Raw genomic sequence first — 23,330 nt, forward strand, 5'->3', positions numbered from 1 at the left:
GTGTCCTACATGCCAGAATGGGATTGAGTTGTACATCTCTAGTATGCTCTAAAAGCACAGCTATACAAGTTTATGTTGCCCAGTAAATTAGCACACCAGCTTTGTTTCTTTAGGGGCTTGCATTACAGTAGATAGGATGTAGCTCACTAGTAGAAATTAATTGTTTAGTTCCCACTTGTCTGCATTATGAAACTGCAACGTGCTATGCAATACAATCGAAGGGCAGCTCTTCTGCAAGAGGGGTTCTTGACAACATTAACAGTAAATTTCAGAGAAATAGAATTGAATGTGAGCAACACACTCATGCATATCACAGCAGTGTTTGTTTTAAGGTGGTAACAGTTCTGTACTGTCATTAATGTGTTTAAGGAGGGGCACTTAGTGTTTTTAAGCTGTAAAATGAAAAGAAACCAAACAAATATTTTCCTTCCTGTTACAGAATGAAAAAATATAAATGCTTGCTTGTGAATGCTCCAAGTTCTGAAATATTCTCCCACTTTGAAAAGAACAGGGCAAACCGGTAGAAGCTGTAAAGCAAAGAACATGTGTTAGTAACCGGTTCTAATTGAATTCAGCCTGCATGAATTAAAGATTACTTTGAAAACACAAATAAACATGAGCACTGAAATACTGTTAATAAACATGAAGTGTTGTGCAATTTCCTTTTAGAAAGACTGTAATTTCGAACCTTACATTTTCTTGCATTCAAAGACAGTGATTGGACTCTTAACAAAAGATTACCGCCCAATATTTTGTGGTGTTTTCTATTTGTAGTGACAATTTTTACCCTTTTATGAAACAAACTGGACTTAAAAAGATCATTCAGTGACATTGCAAAGGACGAAGTAACGATCTGTTGTGTAGTTTACATGCTGCACCTCTTTGTGGCTTTTCCAATTACTCATTTTACCGTGGCCATTTTTAATTATTATTTATTGTGGACTGTTAAATATGGCAGTTCACATAACCAACTTCAGAACTGGAGGCCTAGAAATACAGTAGGGTGTGAACAATAATGCAAAATGATAGCAAGAATGTCAGGGGCCGTTCTTTGTTGTGTCATTCATGCTGTCTTCCTTTTTCCATGAAGCGCATGAATATTTCACATATCTGCATCCTCATCCTCTATTCTTCTTGACTAATTTTCAGACTGTCTGAATTTGCATTTCACATGGTAGCTGATTAGGAGATGCCGAGTGCAGCAGCGAAGCCTCAGCAGGCGGTTTCCATGGTGACCTTCAGCAGGATTTTAATGATGCTACCACTAGTGGTTCGTTGAAGTTGGCCTGCCTGCAGGGCTACTTCACTGCAGCTAAGTGTGAAGTTGGATATGTGGATTCCCAGCCAAGGGGCAAATATCAAAGTCGGGCCCAGATAGAAGGTCTTAGAGTTTGGATGGGGAAAGAGATTCCATCTTTTGCTTATATTTGTGTAGTTTCTAGTGTTGAAAACAGATGCAGAGCACAACATGGTACGTTCTCTTTATTTCAATGCAGACACGTACTCCCGCACCTTGGATAAACCAGCTACTTGCCACCATATATGCAAGTGTGTTTTAGAAACAGAATTAGAGAACAGGAGCTATGATAACAGAAGTGCAGATAGGTATAAATATAGTTACTTGAAAAAATAAGCAATTGCAGAGGCTGTAATGGGAATATTTTTTATGTTCTGATATGAAGACTCATGTCTTCACTATGGTACATGGAAAAATAGATTTATTTTGGTACAATAACTAGTGAATGTAGTTAGTTTGGTTTTTTTGCTTGTATAAAAACCCCACTGTGCTGGCATGAAGTATAAAAATAGAGAAGCAAACAAGTGAACAAGTTTTATCTGTCAGACTGGGGTACTGTCTGCAGTGTTTCACCTGTACTGGAAATGTAGATATCAAACCTCTGATCAGGTTGGAAGCACACTCACTGAGCAGTAAAGATCAGGGCTCACTGAACAGTAAAACCCATTTCATATTTTCTGACAAAAGAATATTCTGAAAGAAAACCGACGCTAGGTCTTGATCTCTGTGTGCAGAGTGTGGACACTTCTGTTACAAAATACTGGACAGGTGCTTTTTTAGATAAACTTTTTGTAAGCAAATTTAATGAGTTTTAAGGTGTCACACTACCTACAAGACCAACCTGTTAGCAATGTATTGCATCTGTGTCATCAGAGAAAAGTGTTACAGAAAGATGCACCTTAATACAGATGGACAGATGGATGATATTTAGAACACTTTGTTGATTAGAAATCCTAATAGTAGAAGATGCATTTTCACAAACTGTTGTTTCAGTACTAGAGTCACAGACAGATTTTTAAATAGTTACAAACTTTGGATATCTCAATATATGTATTAAATATTTAAATTATTTTTTTATGTTCCTTAAGAACATCTGATATTAAGGGTGAGTATTCAGCATTTACTGAAAGCTGTTCTGCTTTAGGGAATTCAAAGCTGGGTCTCCCTAGCCATCCCCAATCAATACTCTTAAAATCTTGTCAGCTAATATTAGTATCATGTTGCTTTCATGATACATGAAGTTTTAAAATCTTCCCTTCGAGGTGTACTTCTGAAGTCCACAGCCAATCTCCTACCCAGATATGCCAGCAGGTACACAATGGCAGTGTTAGTTGCCAGCAGAAGGTCTTGAGAATAATACTGAAAGAAGGCCTCAAGAAAGTCTCCTATGCAGATTAAGAACAATTTTGTGTTTCCCCCCTCCAAAATCTCCTATATGAAAATTTCTCTCTTCAGCTGGCTAACAATGCAAAGTACTTGTCTGTCATATTTCTATCTTTCCCCTTCCTCCTCCTGAGTGGAATGGTAATGATTTATTTCATAGCTGAAAAACCTGCTAAAGTTGAAGAAAGTGTGTCCCGCTGCTCCCGTGTCAGGCTAAGCTCCAGGCTAAAGACAGTCACTGTGCTAAATGCACAGAGGAGATTAAGAACAAATAAGCAGCCAAACAAATTTGCAGCTTGGGGACACAACAAGAGGTCCCTCCAGCACGGTCATAAGTCTGCTCTGCCTGTTGGCCAGTCTGTGCTAGATAATAAAAAATTACTCTCAAATGATAATCCTGAGTTTAGCATCCTGGTGCCTCTTCCCATGGTACTGCCAGGCTCTTCTGCTGCTTCAGGAATTTTATTAGTACTAGAGGGGTTGACAAATGGATTTCAGGTTTATTGAAATGGGTGTTCCTGTAGAAGTTAAAGGAATGGTGCTAGTACTAAGCATGGTCCCAGTTTCAGTGCTGAAAGACTGCCTCCCCATGCAGCTGTTTTCATTTGGTATGGCAAAATTAATTCACACTCTACCAAAGGTCTGCTGTTCGGTAACAAGCCTCAGAAAAGCTTAAGGATCCTGAAATTACTCAGAAAATCTGCACTATCACTGTATGGTGTCCCAAACATAGTCAGCTCCGCATTCCTGCATTGCAGCTGAGATTCTGGACTGGAGACAGAGGAGGAGATTTTACAATAATAAGCGACCAACATTTAATTGTTAAGACTCAGACTTCTATGGACTCTATGACTCTGATTTACTTTATTAAAATAATATTGAAAGTTTGTCACTAATTGAGCTCACCACTTGTGGTATCTTGGGGAAGTAGTTTCTAAGTAAATTGATTAAGTGAGTTTGCCTTACTTGAACGTGTTCTTGTGGATCTTTTGCATCCTAGTGATAAACATCCTACATAAACATTTTAGCTAGACTGGAAAATAAGCTGCAAAAGTCTACCAGCTGACACCATTTGGGTGAATGGTTTTTACAAGGGTACTTAGAGGGATTAATAGAATCCAAAGCCTTATACCCACTTTTGAGTAATGATGCTATGATGTGTTTCTAAGCAATGAATCCTCTTGGCCATTTTATTGATGCTTGGAATTATAAAATCCTGTAACAAAGTAACTATGGTGGAAGGTTTCTCCTTTAACAACTTTACAAACAGTTTGAGTCTGAAAGTGATTTTTAAATCACAATGTTCAGTTTAGAAAACAGTTACTCACAGGCCAAGATTGGAAAGACATGAAGTAGTCTCCCTGAGGAAAACAAGACTTGTGCTTTTCACAGATAAATTTTTTTTAAGATCTACTTCTGCCATTGTATCTATAGTAAACTCATTACAGGTGTCAACCTTTCAGGGTCTTTTACTGGGACTGTATTTACTATATGCAGTTTTGTTAAGCAGAGAAAAATAAATATATAGGTACAAAAGCTGGTGCCATATTCTGCGGATAAATTGCACTTGTATTCTCTTGTTTGACTCTAGTTTATGGTTTGAGTTTTCTGGACATTCTGCAGTCTTGATTTCCATGCAGGCTGTCTGAGGTGTTGCATAGCAAGCTGCTCATCTCTGCCAGTATGCTGCTCCTGTTGCCTGCGCTGCATCCCACCTGCTTCTTCTGCAGGAGATTGTTTTGGTTTGCATATTTGTATTACATGTTGGCAATTATTATTTTTTACAGTTGTTCAGGACTTCCAGTGTTCTGTTCTCTAAGCGATTAGGAGTTATTACAGGGAAATAGTTTTTCCTGTGAGTGGTATTGTATTTTATTTGTTGACTGCCAGAAGAAGTAGGATGGATAAGTCCAGTAGTCAAAATAAACATAATTAAGATTCAAATAGCAAGTCTATTACAGTTTGTTCTGAAATGTTTTGGGGTTTTATTTTTATTTTTAATTCAGCAACCTGGCCACTATCTTCAGAATGAATGATCTCATTTTCAGAGAGTGAACTTCTTGCTAAAGAAGGCAAAGGTCTAATTGCATAGTGTTTGTGTTGTTACATGTGCAAAACCTGTACATTGTGTACAGTTTGCAATGTTTCTACAAAGGCTAATGGACAAAGCTTTAAGTGGGGGTATTTAACTTCTGCATTTCCTCTTCTTGTGCATTTAAATTAATCTTCTGCAAAATGAAAGGAATATGATTATAATTTAAAATCCTTAGTCTTTTTCTTAAAAGCAGGAATGAAATTCTCTGATGGCAAGTTTGAAATATGCAATCTATATTCCTCGTGAGTAATCATGGTGATGAGGTCACAATCTGTAATTGCAATAATTACAGATTTTGTAAGTAATCCTAGCTAATATTACTGGGAGGGAGACTGAACCAAATTTGACCTATTGCTATAGAAGGGTGGATCACAAGGTGGTTTGTTTGAGTTATTTTCTTGGTGGTTTTGCCCCTCCCTCAACCCCCAGTGCTAGAAGGACATCCAGGAGGATTTGGACAAAGCTACTACAAAGCCTATAAACATAGTAAAAGCCCCAGAATTGGATAAGTAGATCTTGCAAATGATGATAAACATTTTACTGAGTCACCCTCAAGCAGGTGTATTTCACTTGGAAAAATCCTTAGGACATGCACACAATAGATGTGTGTGTTCATTTCAAATAGATATTCCACCAGAGGAGTATCCAGATACATTAAGTTCTGATATCAAAAGTTCTTAGGCATATCTTTTCTTCCTCCCTGAGGAAGAAAAACCTGCAACTACTCTACAAGTTTCTGAAGGCAGTGAGAAGTATCTTGAGTGGTGTGGAAGCTCTTTGGGGTTGCTTCTGCTGTATCTGCACTATAGAAGGTCCAACAGATGATGGTGTTTGTGGAAACATAGGGGTTTCTAGTGTTATTTATTCTCTGACAGAGGCTTCCATGGACATACTTGTTACAATTACATCCTTCTTTCAATAAAGAAGAAAATAAATAACCAATGATCTAATCCTCAGAATAGATACTGTGCCATAAACCAAATTATTTCACCGTATCACAGTATAACTTAGGTTGGAAAGGACCTCGAGGATCATCGAGTCGAGTATCAACACAGACCCCATGACGAGACCATGGCACCAAGTGCCACGTCCAGTCTCCTCTTGAACGCCTCCAGGGACGGCGACTCAACCACCTCCCTGGGCAGCCTGTTCCAATGACGAATGACTCGCTCGGTGAAGAACTTCCTCCTCACATCGAGTCTAAACCTCCCCTGGCGCAGCTTGAGACTGTGTCCCCTTGTTCTGGTGCTGGTTGCCTGGGAGAAGAGAGCAACCCCTTCCTGGCTACAACCACCTTTCAGGTAGTTGTAGAGGGCAATGAGGTCACCCCTGAGCCTCCTCTTCTCCAGGCTAAACAATCCCTCAGCCTCTCCTCATAGGGCTTGTGTTTAAGGCCTCTCACCAGCCTTGTTGCCCTTCTCTGGACACGTTCAAGTGTCTTGATGTCCTTCTTAAACTGAGGGGCCCAGAACTAGACACAGTACTCAAGGTGCGGCCTAACCAAAGCAGAGTACAGGGGCACTATGACTTCCCTGCTCCTGCTGGCCACACTATTCCTAATACAGGCCATTTGTTAAATGTTTATTCCAGTGTCTCATTTTCACCAGTGGGCAAGTGTAGTACCAACTCCAGCATAATGTGAAACTTCCCCAAAATACTTTACCAAATTATAGTTTGAAGTTCAATGATTTCCTCAGTCAGAGGTGGAGTCTTTATGCAGTCTTTAAATAGCCTGCGGTGGACTGAATTTGTTCAGTTGCTCTCTCACTTGGGGAGTGCTGGTAGCTTCTAGCAGCGGGCAGTCCTGCAGGTGAACTCTGTTACAAGGAGAATTGCTGCCTATTGTTGAAAACTGTCATGCAGCAATTCCTCGAATTTTTGGCCGACTTTCCTAGCAGGAATGAAGGAGAAAGCAGTCCCAGTTTACCTCTGCCTGCACTAGTTTCAGCCGTCTGGGATTTGCAGGCACAGCCTTCCAAAAGCACAGGAAATGTAATTTAAAAGGTGTGTAATCATAGAAACATTCAGGTTGGAAAAGACACTCGGGATCACCAAGTGCACTGTCACTTATGGCACTAAATGCATGTCCAGGGTTGTATTTTAAAAGGATTGCAACTTCAATCTGCTCACCCTTTTTTTGGGGGCCAGCAGTACAAATGACTGTAAAAATCATCTGTGCCTGCATAAAGCAGTGTGCAGTGTCTGTCAAGAGAGGGAGGGTCGAGCGTGTGCTTGTGCAGAATTGCTGTTTGGCTAATCTTTGCCAGTCTGATTAATTTGAATTTGATAATGCAGAAATACTGTTTTGTAAGAAAGCCAATGATCCTGTCATGTTATTTTCTTCCCCTAGCTGCGACAGTTAGTTAATATGTGCATCAACCCGGATCCGGAGAAGCGACCAGACATAACCTATGTCTACGACGTAGCGAAACGTATGCATGCACACACTGCCAGCAGCTAAGCAGACATCAGATCCTGAAGAGAAGAGCAGAAACAACCAAGTGCTTTAAATAAATCATCCCACATCTGTGTGTGTGTGCTACAGAAATGTAATTATTTGAAGCTTACTGTTAAGGCTTTGAATTGTAAGCCAACTTATATACGAGCTTTGTTGTTTTCTGTTTATTTCTGGTTTTGGTTTTTTTGTTTGTTTTTATTGTCTTTTTTGCTACCTAGCAGTTGTACAACAGGTTTGAATACCTAAAGATAATACTTTAAAAGATACTGAGAGCCACTGTTTTCTGTGTTAAGTGAGTTCAAGTATATATTTTTCTTTAATAACAAAGTTGTATTCAGTCAGGCCTCAGTTTTAAAACACAGTTGCACTTTTGCACATGATACAGATATTGGGCTTACAATCCAGAAGCAAAATGTCTGAATCTCTCACCTTGTTAGTAATTTATGGAAAGTATGAACTAGCACAGTTAACTTTATTTTAATCTTTGTTCTAAGAGAAGCATAATTATTACAGAAGGTTATTGTATTTTATATTGAATTGTAGTTTGCAGTTCTTAGCGTAAGAGTAGAGGGGCAATGGGATTAGTTCTCTGCTTGCCAAACATGATGGGAAAGTAGTTTCAGGAAAAATTGTTATGCTGAAGCTTCTGTAACATCCAATTTTTGTTTTGTTACTCTGTCATCATGCAAAAGATGTCTTGGAGGTTTTCTGGGGCAGTTTAAGGTGTTGATTCTGCAATCTGATAATTTTCAATAGACTTATGCAGCACCGTCCTGGGGCAATAGTAGTTAACCTTTAAAACCATGCAGATGCTTCTAGTAGCAAACAGGGTTCTTTTGAGGCCAGCCTTTATGAGATCATCTGATTAAAAGATGCCAGCTTTAAGTTACAACTTCCCAACTGTTTGTATGTCACTGTTCGTAGATCTTTTTATGTTAAATGTAATTTGAATGACCTTACAGTGTATTTAATTTTTTATTATTGAGTACAGAAACCTTTTGAAAAGGATATGATAGTGTAGTATAACACAAAGTATATTCTTTATAATATCTGGTTTTGTATACTCTATCCTGGGAACTAGTTTTATATTTAGCAGAAGTAAATTTTAGCTTTTATGTTTGAGAGAAAGCTGCCACTCAGACCATTGTTTGGGAAGCAAATATATATGCAAAATGTCTTATAAATGCTCTATTAGTTAGCAAGGGAATTCAGAATATTTTTATTACACCTTGGTGCCTTCTTGGGTATGCTTAAATATTTTCTTGTTAAGGATGGAAAGGTGTCTTGTTTTTAAATGTGGTAAAAATGGAAAATGGACAGAAACCTCTGGAGTTTCAAGACTGAACTTTTTATACGGAACCATCAAAATGTACTGCTAAGATACTGTCAGTTAAGTCTTTTTTCCTTATGTGTAATAAATACGTTAGTTCAAGTAAGAGCAGCAGTATGTAAATACACATAGGTTTGAGATGCAGTCAGTTCCCTGCATAGTTAGATTTTATTTTTATTTTTTAATATCTCTCTGCAGCTTTAATTTTTGGTTTGATGTAGTGCTTGAAGAAAAACAGCTGTGAGGTTTGTAGATTAAATGCTCAGGGTAGGTAATTTTTTTCTGGGTTTGTTTTTTTTAAAAGCTATAAAAATGCTATGGAAGTTGTTTGGTAAAATACAGGAGTTCCCCCAGATCATCAGCTTATCTTAATACTTCTTTTATTTGTTTGTTTTAAATGTTTATTTCCATATTTTGTAGGACGAATCCTAAGTTTTTCTCATAGCTTCTCTATATACTTAATGTTGTAGGACTTCAGTGGAACAATTTGTAGGAAGTATTTGAGAAACCTTAGCTTACGTCTAGCAACTTCTAGGTTTGTTTTGATTTATCTGATTACTAAATGTTAAAAGTTAGTCTATTATGCTTTGTGATCCTGTGTGTTAAAGACCACACAATACTTGCTTGACCACTAGGATTAACTCTACTATGTCCAAATACTCAACCCATTATTTATTTTATTTGTTCTGAAATGTGCTAGAACATTTAAAAATCAACACCCCCCCCCAACACAGTCAATCTATTTGCATTTAATTATGCATCAAGCATTGAATGTTTCCTTAAAGAGACCAATGATAATTGTGGGGTTTTTAAAAATGATTTTTATTTTATCACCTCCCTGGCCCAGAAGAGTACACTGAGTAGAGAAGTCATGGGTTAAGAGTTAGCAAATGTGCATAACCATTTACATTTCTATTGGGGGTTGTGTGTGTTTGGTTGTTTGTTGGTTGGTTCGGTTTGGTTTATTTGTTTTTGTTTGTTTGGTTTTGGTTTTGTTGTGGGTTTTTTGTCTTTGATTATTTGTTTAGCATTTCTGGCTAAATCTTATGCTGAGGCAAAGAAATAGTTGTTCCTCTTTTAAAATTGATAAGATGAATACTACAGGTTTCTCTGGTACCAAACTTTATAACTAAAAAGCCCATTGGGGTCAATAGAACTGCTTATGTAACCAGGGGTTGTAGAGTCTGTCCTTGGTGTGAGGCACCTGGTAACATGAAAATGCTAAGCCTGTTTTAGCACTCTCGTATGTGCTTAACACTGATAAAATACCTTCTTCCATAAAGCACCACTCTGTTTTCCATAGGTTGTTGCTGGTGACATTTGGCACTGTTTATTTTAAGCTGTGGCATTACATGTTCCTTTTCTTTACAATGAACATGTTGCATTTCTAACCAAAATGCTGCCTGCTGCAGCAGTAACTTGCCTCATGAGTGAACTTTGTGCTTTGAATGCCATTGCATCAAATCCTTTTCTTGTCTTGAAAGCTCCCTTGCCATGCAGTAGCCCAATAGAAATAAAACATACAGATGCTAAACATAATATAAAAATGATAGTGCTCCTGTGATAGCTTTTCAAATGTTTCTTGTTACAGATATAGCTATTTCATATGTAGGTAGATGCTACCTGTCTTGTAGATGGCTTACTGCTTCCAGAAGTTGATTATAGGTGAACTTTCTTGACTAACAATAGGCAGTACATAAAACAATACTTATATATATTATTTGCCAAAAAATTATCTGCAAATACTATATCAAATATATGCAGAATTAACAACAGCAACAACAAAGTGTTTTAAGCTAAAATTTTAAAATATCTGAAGTTATTTTCAAACCAAATGAAAATGGCTGAAAAACATAAAATTAACAAAGTTTCCCATTATGACCCCAGTCCTGGGAGTTCTTGTTTATAGGTAGGCTGTTTTTAATGTAATTTCAGTTATTTTGGGTAAACCTCATACATATACATGAATAAATAGTAATCAGTAGGATCTGTAGAAATGATGTGCTCAGATTTTATACTTCCTGTCACTGGTTTGGTAGCAGGGAATAATATGGTGTGTTTTTTCAGCTCCCTCTTCCATGACACTCTAATGATCCTGCTACCAACTGCAGAAGCAGGCAGTAGAAGTGTTGTCTTTTTGTAATGAGCAGAAACCTTAAAAACATGCCAATATACCTGAAGATGAAATACAGTATTAGAAGTGTCTGAGAAGGCTGGTGTTTTATTCATGCTCATGATTAAGAAAGCCAGAGAGTAAAATTCTTGACAGAGGCTTGGAAATGGAGGACTTCTTACTTCAGTGGCTCTCAGATGGCTCTGGATGGGACCCAAAATTGCAGTGGTGTTTGTTTTTAACAAAAGTGTCCACTTAATCCGTGCCTTCACTGTTATACAGTGAGATGAGAATCTTCATGGCTGAATCTGAATGCTGGTGGCAAATGCTGTGTCAGGTATTTGAGCTTTTAGGAACAGAGAGTTGATAAGTTGATATAGGGGAGAGTCAGTGAAGACCTTCAGTCTTGCTTTAGAGAGATAATTAAATCTGAAAGGAATGATGCTGGGTAGCAGAGTTCAAATCGCTGCTTTTCCATAAATTTTAATACTTTTTTTAACAGCCAGATTTTTTTCTAACCCTGCCATGTTCCCACACCATCTAGCTACTGGCAGAGCTGACCTTCAGAGTTTCTGATCTCTGGTTTGGCCTGGGTGGATAACTGGACTTTCCTGTCAACATCACCCAGGGAGGGAAATACACAGGTTCTAGGGGTGTCACTTATATTTCTGAACTTGACTCAAATAGAGGTTTTTATGGTTCTTTCTCAAATTTTACTCTGTTCCCTGAACATTGTTCTTCAATTGTTGTATTCTGAAAATTGTTTCCCTTTCATACTCACTTTTGAAGTCCTACAGTTCTTGTCTTCTGCTGCTTCTGCGTCATCTGTCCTATTGTCTGTTCTACCATTTTCCTTATTTGAAGTCCTTTGAGTCTAGTTTTCCTGGTGGCCACTGGTTTGCATCTCCCTTCATGACTTTCCTAAACTCAACCCATTTCTACCCTCTCAAATTTGAACCCTGGCCATGGGCAAGAACTATTTTCTACACCCGCCCCTGATAACTGCTTAACGTGTTCTTCATTCTGCTTTTTCAGCCCAATGCTTTGATTTCTAGACTGCTTTTCTCATTGCTTTAATCATTCCCATGACCTTGTCCTTACTAAATACAGTTCTCTTTAACATATCTTATTTCCAAATTCCCTTTCTCTGATCACTACCTGTTCTCTTTCAGCTTATGTCTTTCACTCTCCTCTGCCCTATCACTCACTCCTTTTGGGATCCTTCCTGACTCCTTTTCTCAGCTGCTTTGTCCATTCACTGGCCCTGCTTCCTTTTACTCACTGGTCTGTATTTCCTTCCTGCCTTTCCAAATATCTCTGAAGAGTGTATCAGCACAGCACAGCTTTGGACTCAGCTTTCTTACCTGTTTTAATTCTCTTTCCAAATAGACTTTTAAAGCAGTTTTATTCCACCCTTTGTCTTGAAACAAAAATGTATTTTCAAAACCAGTTCTGATTTTTTTTCATGACAAGATCCTTTTAAAAATTGTCCCTTTTTTCTCAGATTCTGTTCTGGAACTGGGCATCTCTGCCTCTTGCCTGTGCAAGTTTGCCTCTTTTATTTCTGTGTACTTTATGCTTATTTCTTTTATTGAATTACTTATTTAAATCTTCCTTTTTTCCTTCACTAGCAACCAAGTTTCTCCTTCCTCTGTGCTGAAGGGGATGGCAGCTACATCCTGGCTGGTTCTCTTTTTTAATACCTTGTCTTTTATTCTCCATTTGTTATCCCCTAATTTCATGTGCCTGAACATCCTCACTCCAGTTTGTCTTCAAGTTTTTCAGTTTATACTTTAATTTGAATGGTCCCAAAATCTGGTGCTTCCTTCCCCAGCTTGCTTCTCTTATACTTCTATCTCCTAGTGATTCCTTGGCTATCCAGCCCTGCAGTCTTAGACCCATTCAGATACAAAGGTTTAATTTTTATTCCTAACTCTCTCTAGACTTTTTTTCTAACCTCCCTGACAATTTTGCTTGTCCATTTCCAGGGCCACAATCTATCTATCTCTGGCACATCTCCCATGGCTATGTATCAAGTGTCTCATAAAGTTGGCCATATCAGATTCCAGCCCTCTTCACTGTGTTCTTTCTTACCTTTTATCTTGACTGTTTTAACCTCTGTGTCATTTTGACTTCTTTTCTCACTTGAAAGTATCAAAATTGACAGGACTAAACTCTTGTTGTTGGGCTTGAGCTGTTTCATGTGCTGAAGAAGGAACTCCACCAAATTACTGCTTGTTTTGTGCTTTTAAGAGGCTCCAGTCCCACACATTTGGTCTTTAGGATGGTAGAGATGGAGTAGGTTCAATCCCACCCATTACTTCAAAAGGCCTTGAACTTGGGACTTGATCTAGTTTTCTACCACATTGGATACAAACTTTCAAAGGTTTTACCATTCATTTCTTTGTATTTGCTGTATGTCACTTTGTCTTGTCTTGTTCTGCACCTGCAGCTAACAGTTGGCTTGTCACAGTAACTTGATTTCAGTTCCTCTACTACGGTGTTAAGTAAGAATATACTTAAGAGCTTCACTGGCTGGATCCAGAGTGTTAGGCACAATGCTCCTCTTTGTTCCTGTCCCACCGTTACACAGACTTCTCTTATTTGCTGCCTTCTGCACCTTGCCTAACTGAATATCCACTGTATTATGCTGCAGGGTTGTGCCTATAGAGTTGTGCCAGCTGCAAACGAGGTAACTCGTATGCTTGCAGCAACACTGCAAGTTACTATCAACAAGAAAATGTTCACTTGTCCTGTAGGCCTAGAGTTGAGCTCCATGTTGTGTGAATTCTCTATCCCTACTACCCTAACTTAAAGCCAAATCTGACCTGCCTGGGCAGCGGACTTCATTGTTCTGTGTGTAGGTGCACTGTCCGACTGCACAGTGAGCAGGCTTTCAGGTTTGGAAGTCCATGCATTTGTAGAGATTTGTTGCTGATCATATTGTGTGACCTTTGGTTATAATAATCCTCACACATATGTTGAGATTGAGAAGAAAAGTCCCTGTGAAACTCCAGAATTTTGAGGGTTTGGCACTGTAAGACATAGCGGTGAGTATCACATTCAGTTTAGCGGTGGGGGGGTATGTGCACATTTAATCGCTGTTCATTTTCCTTTGAGGGGATCAGTTGCCTGTTGACACAAAACAAAAACCTTTTCACAGTACTTTTTCAGGTTTTGTGTTTATCTTTCTTGCCAGTTTGTGTTGTGTCATACCATTAGTTAATTTGTTATTCTACAACTGCCTTAATGATGAGTGGAGGCCTTAAATCTTTTGTCTAATTTCAATCTTCTGTTCATGTGGAAATAAAAATAAATTAAGAAATGAGATGCATTCAAGTCCTTCCTGATAGTTCCACACTCTGCATGCAAATCCCCACAGTGGAAAGAGATCTCCCTGTCCAAATTTGGCAGAAATGGGCATCAAGATAGAGATGTTTTGGGGTTCCTTACTTTCTCTGTGCCTTCTAGCACATTTTCTATTTTCCTTTGAGCACCTGCTGGGGGCATGGCATTGTCTGGATACTGAGAGCTAATGGGAACTTGGAAAATAAAATGTTGATGTTATCTTGCTTTTACGTTCCTGTGGTGTCCTTTCACTGTGAAATCTCCCATTTTAAAATTACCAGGATGATTTTTGGTATTGTTACATAGTAAATTATTGCTCTTTACACATTAAAAATGGCATTAAAAATGTGTGTGTTTTTACAAAGAGGATTTTAAATCATGCAAAGGCTCTTAGTTTGTCTTTTAATGTGATGTTGGTACTCTTCTGTACATTGCTGGTTGGTTCTTTGATTTCAGTTATGCTGAACTGTTGGAAAGATCATTAAACATGAGTATGGTAAGATTTTGTTGGGAGAGGGAGGAGGGAAGCACTCTTCGATCATTTGAATTTGGCTGCTGATGGTGCTTGAATCAAATAATAGAGTTATTCAGATTGGAAAGGACCTTGAGAGAGGTTGCTAAGTGAGCAGAGTCAGTGCTGAGTTCAGATCAGGGTTTTGGGCTTAAGCCAGTTGAATCTTGAAAACCTCTAGGGATAGAGATTGTGCACCTTCTCCAGGCAGCCTGCTCCAGTGCTTAGCTAGCTTCACTGTAAACCCTTTTTGCATTATGTTCAGTCAGAAGTTCTTCAGCTGCAAATTACAGCCATTCTTTGTTCTCCTGGCACTCCTCAAGTGTTCTTTGTATTGCAGACAAGGTAAGTCAATGTTAGAACAGAGAACTTAAGATGTTTTATTTTCTGTAACTGTTGCTGTAAACAAATGCAAAGTTCATGTAGTACTTCTGCATCCTGTATGACATGTACACCATATTCATTTACTACTTGAGTGTAAAATAAAATTTTTTGGCAGTAGTAGTTGATTTTGAACTGCTGTGATGTTTGTTGCTTGTTACCTTTTTAAACCTGCTAGATGTTTCCTGGCAGAGCACCGTTCTGCCCACCTTGGTGAAGCAGAAGGCCGGCTTTGTGGTGTCTTGTGCGTGTGGGGGACTTGGTTTGTTTGTGTTTTGTTTTGTTTTTTTCTGGAGCCTGCCTTGAGGAAGGTAGATCATCCCCAGGGATGGGAAGGAAGCTAAAATGCCTCAGAATAACTGGTGATTATAGGAACTCTACTTTTAAACTGTCACATGCTGGTGGAAACTTGGCCAATGGAAATTGGTCAAAATGGAGATTTGAGGAGGAAAATGATTGGGATGTGTGGGCATGGAGTTTTCAGAGTTGGCTTGGGTAAATTTTCCCATGTGTTAAATGAGAACTCAAACCCTGAAACTTCTGACCACAGACTTCTTGGAAGCAAATAAAGAATACGACAAGTTTAGCTCACCTTTGGCAGTTTCCTTAAACCAAGAACAATTCCATGAGCATAAAAATAAAAAAAAAAATTCCCCTGCAGCAAGCTGGCAGGGTGGTAGTGGTGGTGGCTGGATGTAATTTTTGTACTGGAGCCTTTACAAGGCATGTATTTCCCTAGGCCCGTTTGTGGGGTATCACAGCTATCAGATCTGTCTGGCAGCTGGGATCCTTTGTCTGCCTCATTGCACAGGTGACAGAGGGGATGTGGTGGCCAACTGTGCCTTGAGTACATTCAGTTCCAAGCAGGCACTGGCATGGCGTGGAGCTGCAAGTGCTGCTCTCCTCTCTTGCTTCCCAGCACCAGCTGTCTAGGTCAGACCCTCTGATGCCAGGAAACAGGAAAGTCAGAAGTACTGTGTAAACACACAACTGATATACATGAAGGTTACCATAGTAATTTGAAGAACAATGTAGACTTGTCTTGTTTCTGTAATTTAGCTATTCCACTCCAGAGTTTGCATGGATGTGGAGATGACTTCCAACAACTCTGTCCTTGTATCATTGTAGAAACAGGACAGGGATTGGTTGCTCTATCTTGGGTTTGTATTTTTCTGTGATGATGCTTTTGATTTGTCAAACACTTCTCACCTTGAAATGTACTTAATTTAAAAATGTTCCATGTATTTGGAACAATAATTTTATATACATTTGTATGTGTATTAGCAAGGCTTACAAAATACTGCATTTCTCTTTAGAGCAAACATCGCTAAGTTGATGTGTAGTCACCCAGACGTACTTGCTATAAGCTGTGCTTGACTGGACTGTCACATTACACTTAGTGATTGTGACCTTATTTTCTTTGTTAAAATCTAAGGACTGATCTTATGAACATAAAATGCAAGGTGTACACCTTTAAAAAAATAAAAATTCCTCCTCCTGCAAAATGAGGCAATTATTTGGTCTTTCCATAACCCTGTTTCCTGTGTGTGGATATCAGTGGTAAGTATGGCCGTTAGCAAGGCTGGCGCTGGTTTGAGCATCATTAAACAGAAGCCTGCTGACACTGGCCATTGATCTAACAGCCAGCACAGGGCCTCTGGGCCCCACAGTATTTCCTCCCCCATCTCTTACTTCTCTCTGGGGATAACCAATTGGAAGAAGTGACCCACTTGCCTGGAGTTTTTAGAAGCAGTTGGTAGTTCGATGGTAATTGTCAGCTCCAACTAGAAGGGCAAAGGATCGTGTGGTTGACCCTTCTCTGTTGTTGGCATTCTGTTGCTGTAACATTTGGTCATCCCCCACAGTGTCATAAATCTCAGGAAGACCTTGTGAAACTTCACCAATGCAGTATTTGGAAAGCTGTCATCTTTGAAAGCTGGTGCGGTACAAACCGGTGGTGGTTGTTTTGAGCTATAATATTTATTACTTCCCCCCCACCCCCAATCAACTTCTGCCTGTTTAGTAAGGAAATGTTTATGTTATGAGGCAATCTGTTTATATTTGTGGTGGGTTGAAATTAGCCGCCATCTAATGTGGAGAAACTACCCCCAAAGTAAAATTGCCAGACTAGCCCAGAAGATTTTGGAAGCAAATGAAGCTGTACTTAGAAGCAAACTAAAATCTAGAAATATGAAATGCAATGAATATGTGTAAAATATACACTGTGCATAGTGTGTGTGTGTGTATTTACGGACAACTTATAAACAGCACAAACTCCTCAGACCCCCCTGGATGGATCCAGAGGGACCATTCACCTCCTCCCCCACTCCCTCCTCTTTAAAAGCAGCTCTGTGGAAAAGGACTTGGGGTTGCTAATGGGCGAGAAGCTGGACATGAGCAGGCAGTGTGAGCTTGCAGCCCAGAAGGCAAATCACATCCTGAGCTGCATCAAAAGCAGCATTGCCAGCAGATCCACAGATGTGGTTCTGCCACTTTGCTCTGGTGAGACCTCACCCGGAGTACTATGTAGAGATCTGGAGCCTTCAATGTAGGAAGGACATGGACCTGATGGAGTGGGTCCAGAGGAGGGCCATGAAAATGATCAGGGGTTGGAGCACCTCTGCTATGAGGGGAGGCTGGGAGTGTTCAGCCTGGAGAAGAGGGGGCTCTGGGGAGACGTAATAGCAGCCTTTCAGTACCTGAAGGGGGCCTTAAGGAAGGATAGAGAGACACTGTTTGCAAAGGCCTGCAGTGACAGGATGAGGAGCAATGGCTTCAAACTAGAGAAGGGCAAATTTAGATTGGATATCAGGAAGAAGTTCTTCACTATGAGTGTGGTGGAACCCTGGAACAGGTTGCCCAGGGAGGTGGTTGGGGCTCCTTCCCTGGAGATATTCGAAGTGAGGCTCAACGAGGCCCTGGGCAACCTGATCTAGTTGGGGATGTCCCTGATGAATGCAGGGAGGTCCCTTCCAGCCTGGACCATTCAATGATCTTGTTACCTCACACAGTAGTCAAAGCAGAGATACCATGGCAAGGCCACAGGAGAGAGTAGAGAGCTTGCAAGTGGAAGCAACAGATGAAGAGAAGAGAAAAAGGACTGGTTTTGCCTCTATTTTGTATCCCATTAGCAATCCAATGAATTATATAGACCTTATCATTATTTTTCTTTTATATCCAATGGTAATTTATTTTACTTTCAGTCTTTGCAGTCAGGGACTAGACTATAGTTCCCCTTAAAACTGTAACAATATTTTATTTGAGAATTGCTTTTTTTTTTTTTTTTATTTCCCCCCCCCTAAGAGTGCACAAGTTGATGGCACTGGTCCCAAATGAATAGAAACAGCTGACATTCAGGTAAAATCCATGAAATGGTATATACTGCTTCTCATAGATGCCATATTATTCTCATTTATTGTTTTCAGTCTCAAATGTTGTCTTTTAACAGCACTGATAGCTTTAAAAACTGCCTCAGACTTTTCCAAAGGCAGCTTTAGGTGTTCTAACATGGTGTGCTGTGAGAATTTTGTGTGTTTTGCAGTTAATGATCTGTATTTCTTTTCTGTAAGAAATCTAAATCAGATGCAGTATGATTTTGTTATTAGGATGGTAACTGAATGCCATGGTCATGATCAGAGTCCTCTAATGACAAAGTGGTGCATCTATGTGACAATATTCTCTATTGAGTACTCTGTCATCTAATTAAACAAAGTGTTGCAGTAAGTTGCCTTAACATGTTCATTTGGAATAGTGGCAGTCATTTGCCTGCAGCAGAGCACCTTCCAAATGGATTACTTCTGCCTGCTTTATGGCTCTCCTGTTGGAGTTTGGGCTTTTTATTTCCTGCTGGTTTTCACTTCTGGACTTTGTAAAGGAACCATCAAACTGCTGCAAAAAAGAACTGTAGATCATAATTGTAACTTATTTCACAGTAATTGAGCATAAAATTCAGGGCTTAAAACAATTTGGTTTTAAACCAGATATTCTACAGTTCTCTCGTAAACTTAAAATCTGGACAGTGTCATATCTTTACAGAACTTCATAATTTTATGTAATGAAATGCTGAAATAGAAATCGTTTTTGTTTGACTGCGTGAAGTGCTTCAGACTTAAAACTGCAAAGAAATCCATTGTGTTCCTCAGACCTCTCAATAATTGCCCTGGTATTCATTCTTTAAGGTTCTGACTAAGTTGAAATGCAATATTTCATTCCTGACATTTAATCCATGAAAATGTCCACAAAGATGTATTATTCCCTTAAAATAATTTACGTGTGCCCTACCATGGACACACAATGCTGGAGTCATATCAGAATAATTTTTGCTTGGCTACAGGTCATAAATAGAAAACGCATAGATGCCTCGTTTGAGATTGGTTTATGTAATTGTCCTATGACAAAGGTGTTGGCCTGTTCTTGGGACTGCTGTTTGTGGACATGCATATATATTTAAAAAAAACAGAAACACAACACCAAAAAACCAACCAACAGTACAGTATCAAACTCTTAACAGATGCTGATTGCATCAGCATTACATCTTTGGCCACTGTGATTTATATAGTAGTTTGATCACGTTATAAACAAATAAAAGCAGTAATTTCTGAGCTTGGTCTGGCCAGGTAAAATAAGGTACAGCAGATCTCTCCATCTGTACTGTCAGTGTTGCTGCTGGGCTACAAGGATACTCACCCTTGACTGAACCATTCTGGGAGAGTTTGTGGTATGAACTCTCGCTATGGCAACTACTCTGCTTGTGATCCTCCAGTCACAGTCACACCTGGAGATACATTGCAGAGGAAGGCAATGAAGATGTGAAGGGCTGGGAAAATACATCTTACAAAGAGTGACTGAAGGAGCTGGGGATGGTTAGTTTGAAACAGAGGAGGCTGAGGGGAGACCTCATTGCTCTCTACAACTACCTTGAAAGGACATTGTGGAGAGGTTGGTGCTGGTCTCCTTGCACAGGTAATTAGTGATAGAACAAAAGGGAATGGCCTCAAGCAACATTAGGAAACATTTTTTTCCCAGCAAGAGTGGTCAGGCATTGGAATGTGCTGCCCAGGGACGGGTTAGAGTTGCCAGCCCTTGATGTGTTTAAAAGTAGTTTGGATGTGGTACTTGGGGATATGGTTTAAGGGTGAACATTGCAGAGTAGGGTTCTGAGTTGGACTTGGTGATCCTGAGGGTCTTTTCCAACCCAAATGTTTCTGTGGTTCTGTGATAGGCTGTGTTACGAGCCAGGTAGTGTCAGCCTAGTGAATGAAGGCTGATTTGTCTATACTGGAATTTCATACTGAGTGAGTGATGCTTGCTGTATTGTGCTTAACTCATTTGTGTGCTGGCTATCACCAGGCTTACCAAAATGAGTGTCTTCAGTACAGTTGTCTTTACAGGAGTTAGTTAATGGCTGTAGTACCCACGTAGGCAAGAACTTTCTGTATCCAGAACTCTGTTAAAAACCACAGTGTGCCTTTTCTTTGGAGTTGGATGGTTCCTGTAGACCTCTGCACATATATCCATCAAATTATTTTTCCTGCTAGTAGCTGAACTGAAGGAAGAAGTTGCTAGACTTAGGACTGTAAGGGAATGTGAAAGGGAGTTGGATATGAGGAGCCAGTCTCTGCAGACTCCCCTAGCAGAGGGAGGGAGGCCCAAGATGCAGCAGGAAATGGCTGCAGGTCCCTGTTAGGAGAAGCAAAGTAAAACCTTCATAGCTCTCCTTACCTTCCCAGCTGCCCTTGCTAAACAAGTATGGGGCACTGGAAGTTGAGGGTGAGGTGAATGAGAAGACAGAAGGCACACCATCTGAGGTGTTGCTGAAAGCAAAACAGCCTGCCCCCCTGCATCAAGACTTCTTCCCTTAAAAAAACAAAAAGAGGAGGGTAATTGTTATTGGTGATTCCCTCCTGAGGGGAACAGAGGGCTTCATATGTTGGCCGGATCCTTCCCACAGGGAAGTCTGCTGCCTCCCTGAGGCCCTGTTCAGAGATGTTACCAGAAGACTGCCTAGTCCGGTACAGTCCTCTGATTAGTGTCCCTTGATAGTTATGCAGGTAGAGAGTGATGATGTTGAAACCAGAGGTCCAAAGGCAATCAAAAAGGACTTCAAGGCTCTGGGAAAACTGGCTGAGTGGTCAGGGGCACAGGTAATTTTTTTTGTCAATACCCTTAGTTGCAGGAAGCAATACTGAAAGGAACAGGAAAGCAGGTGTAATTAACAAGTGGCCAGAGGCTGGTACCACCAAAAGAATTTTGGGTTTTTCGATCTTGGGGAACTTTCTATGGCACCAGGTCAGCTAGCAACAGATGGAGTACATCTGTCCCAGAGGGGGAGAAAGATCCCTGCACATGAGAATAGCCTATCCACAGAGAGAAAATGGTTCTAGGAAGGGAGTTGGTAGGGCTCTAAACTAGATTTGAAGGGAGAAGGGACTGAAACCAATTCCTCCAGACAGGAGTCTGAGGGTGGTAAGCTGGAGTCAGGGGTGAAACCAGCAGGCCAGCTGAAGTGCATGTACACTAATGTGTGCAGTATGGGTAACAAGTGGATCTGGAAGCCTTGTTACACAGAAACATGGTGGGGTGACTCCCATGACTAGAGCACTGTAATTGATGGCTGCAGGCTCTTCAGGAGAGACAGGTGAGGGAGAAGGGGTGGCCCTGTACATCAGGGAGGCTCTAGACACCATGGAACTAGAGATTCAGGATGATCAAGTTGAGTGCCTGTGGGTGAGAATTAGAAGGAAGGCCAACAAGGCTGACATCCTGGTTGGAGTCTGTTATAGACCACCCAAACAGGATGAAGAGGTGGATGAATTATTTTATAGGCAGCTAGAGGCTGTCTCAAGATCACCAAACCTTGTCCTTATGGGTGACTTTAACCTGCCTGATACCTGCTGGGAACTGAACACAGCAGAGAGGAGGCAGTCTAGAAGGTTCTTGAGTGTATGGAGGATAGCTTCTTGTCATAGCTGCTGTGTGAGCCTACCAGGGGTAAGGCTTTGCTTGACCTTCTTTTTACAAACAGAGAAGGGCTGGTGGGAGATGTGGTGGTTGGAGGCTGCCTGGGGTCCAGTGACCATGAAATAATTGAGTTTTCAATATGCAGTCAAGCTAAGAGGTCCCACGTGACTGGAAGCTGGCCAACATGGTGCCCATCCACAAGAAGGGCTGGTTGGATGAGCCAGGGAATTACAGACCTGTCAGTCTGACCTCAGTGCCAGGCAAGGCTATGGAACAGGTCATCTTGAGTGCAATCACACAGCACTTACAGGATGGCCAAGGGATCAGGCCCAGCCAGCATGGATTTAGGAAGGGCAGGTCCTGCCTGACCAACCTGATCTCCTTCTATGATCAGGTGAGCCACCTGGTGGATGTGGGGAAGGCTGTGGATGTGATCTACCTGGACTTCAGCAAGGCCTTTGACACCGTCCCCCACAGCAAACTCTTGGCCAAGCTGTCAGCTTGTGGCTTGGACAGCAGCACTCTGTGCTGGGTTAGGAACTGGCTGGAGGGCTGTGCCCAGAGAGTAGTGGTGAATGGTGCCACATCCAGCTGGCAGCCAGTCACTAGTGGTGTCCCCCAGGGATCAGTGCTGGTCCCCATCCTGTTCAATATCTTTATTGATGACCTGGATGAAGGGATTGAGTCCATCATCAGTACATTTGCAGATGACACCAAGCTGGGAGCAGGTGTTGATCTGTTAGAGGGTGGGAGAGCTCTGCAGAGGGACCTCGACAGGCTGGACAGATGGGCAGAGTCCAGCGGCATGAGATTTACACATCTAAGTGCCAGGTTCTACACATTGGCCACAAGAACCCCATGCAGTGCTAAAGGCTGGGGTCAGAGTGGAGAGCAGCCAGGCAGAAAGGGACCTGGGGGCACTGGTTGATAGTAGGCTGAACATGAGCCAGCAGTGTGTCCAGGTGGCCAAGAAGGCCAATGGCATCCTGGCCTGTATCACGAATGGTGTGGCCAGCAGGAGCAGGGAAGTCGTTGTGCCCCTGTACTCAGCACTGGTTAGGCCACACCTTGAGTACTGTGTCCAGTTCTGGGCCCCTCAGTTGAGGAAAGATATTGAGTTGCTGGAACATTTCCAGAGGAGGGCAACAAAGCTGGTGAGGGGTTTGGAGCACAAGTCCTATGAAGAGAGGCTGAGGGAGCTGGGCTTGCTTAGCCTGGAGAAGAGGAGGCTCAGGGGAGACCTTATTGCTGTCTACAACTTCCTGAAGGGAGCTTGTAGCCAGCTGGAGGCTGGTCTCTTCTCCCAGGCAGCCAGCACCAGAACAAGAGGACACAGTCTCAAGCTGCACCGGGGGAGGTTTAGGCTGGATGTTAGGAAGAGGTTCTATACAGAGAGATTGACCATTGGAATGGGCTGTCCAGGGAGGTGGTGGGGTCACCATCACTGGAGGTGT

At 41.0% G+C, this 23,330-nt stretch overlaps 1 protein-coding gene across 5 annotated transcripts in view; it reads left to right on the forward strand.

The window, feature by feature from the left end:
• Positions 1–15,039, forward strand: part of NEK7 (NIMA related kinase 7) — a 76,912-nt gene extending 61,873 nt beyond the window's left edge. For 4 of the 5 annotated variants that reach the window (XM_068140913.1, XM_068140916.1, XM_068140914.1 and 1 more), the window contains one exon: positions 7,126–15,039. In XM_068140913.1, coding sequence (XP_067997014.1) covers positions 7,126–7,236 — 111 coding nt within the window. In that variant the 3' untranslated portion in view covers positions 7,237–15,039. Of the gene's footprint in view, positions 1–439; positions 615–7,125 lie in introns of those variants that run through there. The other variant, XM_068140917.1, reaches the window with a different exon arrangement.
• Positions 15,040–23,330: the final 8,291 nt, after the last annotated feature.

Source organism: Melanerpes formicivorus, unplaced genomic scaffold (assembly GCF_026170545.1).
Source record: "Melanerpes formicivorus ecotype bairdi unplaced genomic scaffold, bMelFor1.0.p_v2 SCAF_7, whole genome shotgun sequence".
Taxonomy (NCBI): Eukaryota; Metazoa; Chordata; class Aves; order Piciformes; family Picidae; genus Melanerpes; species Melanerpes formicivorus.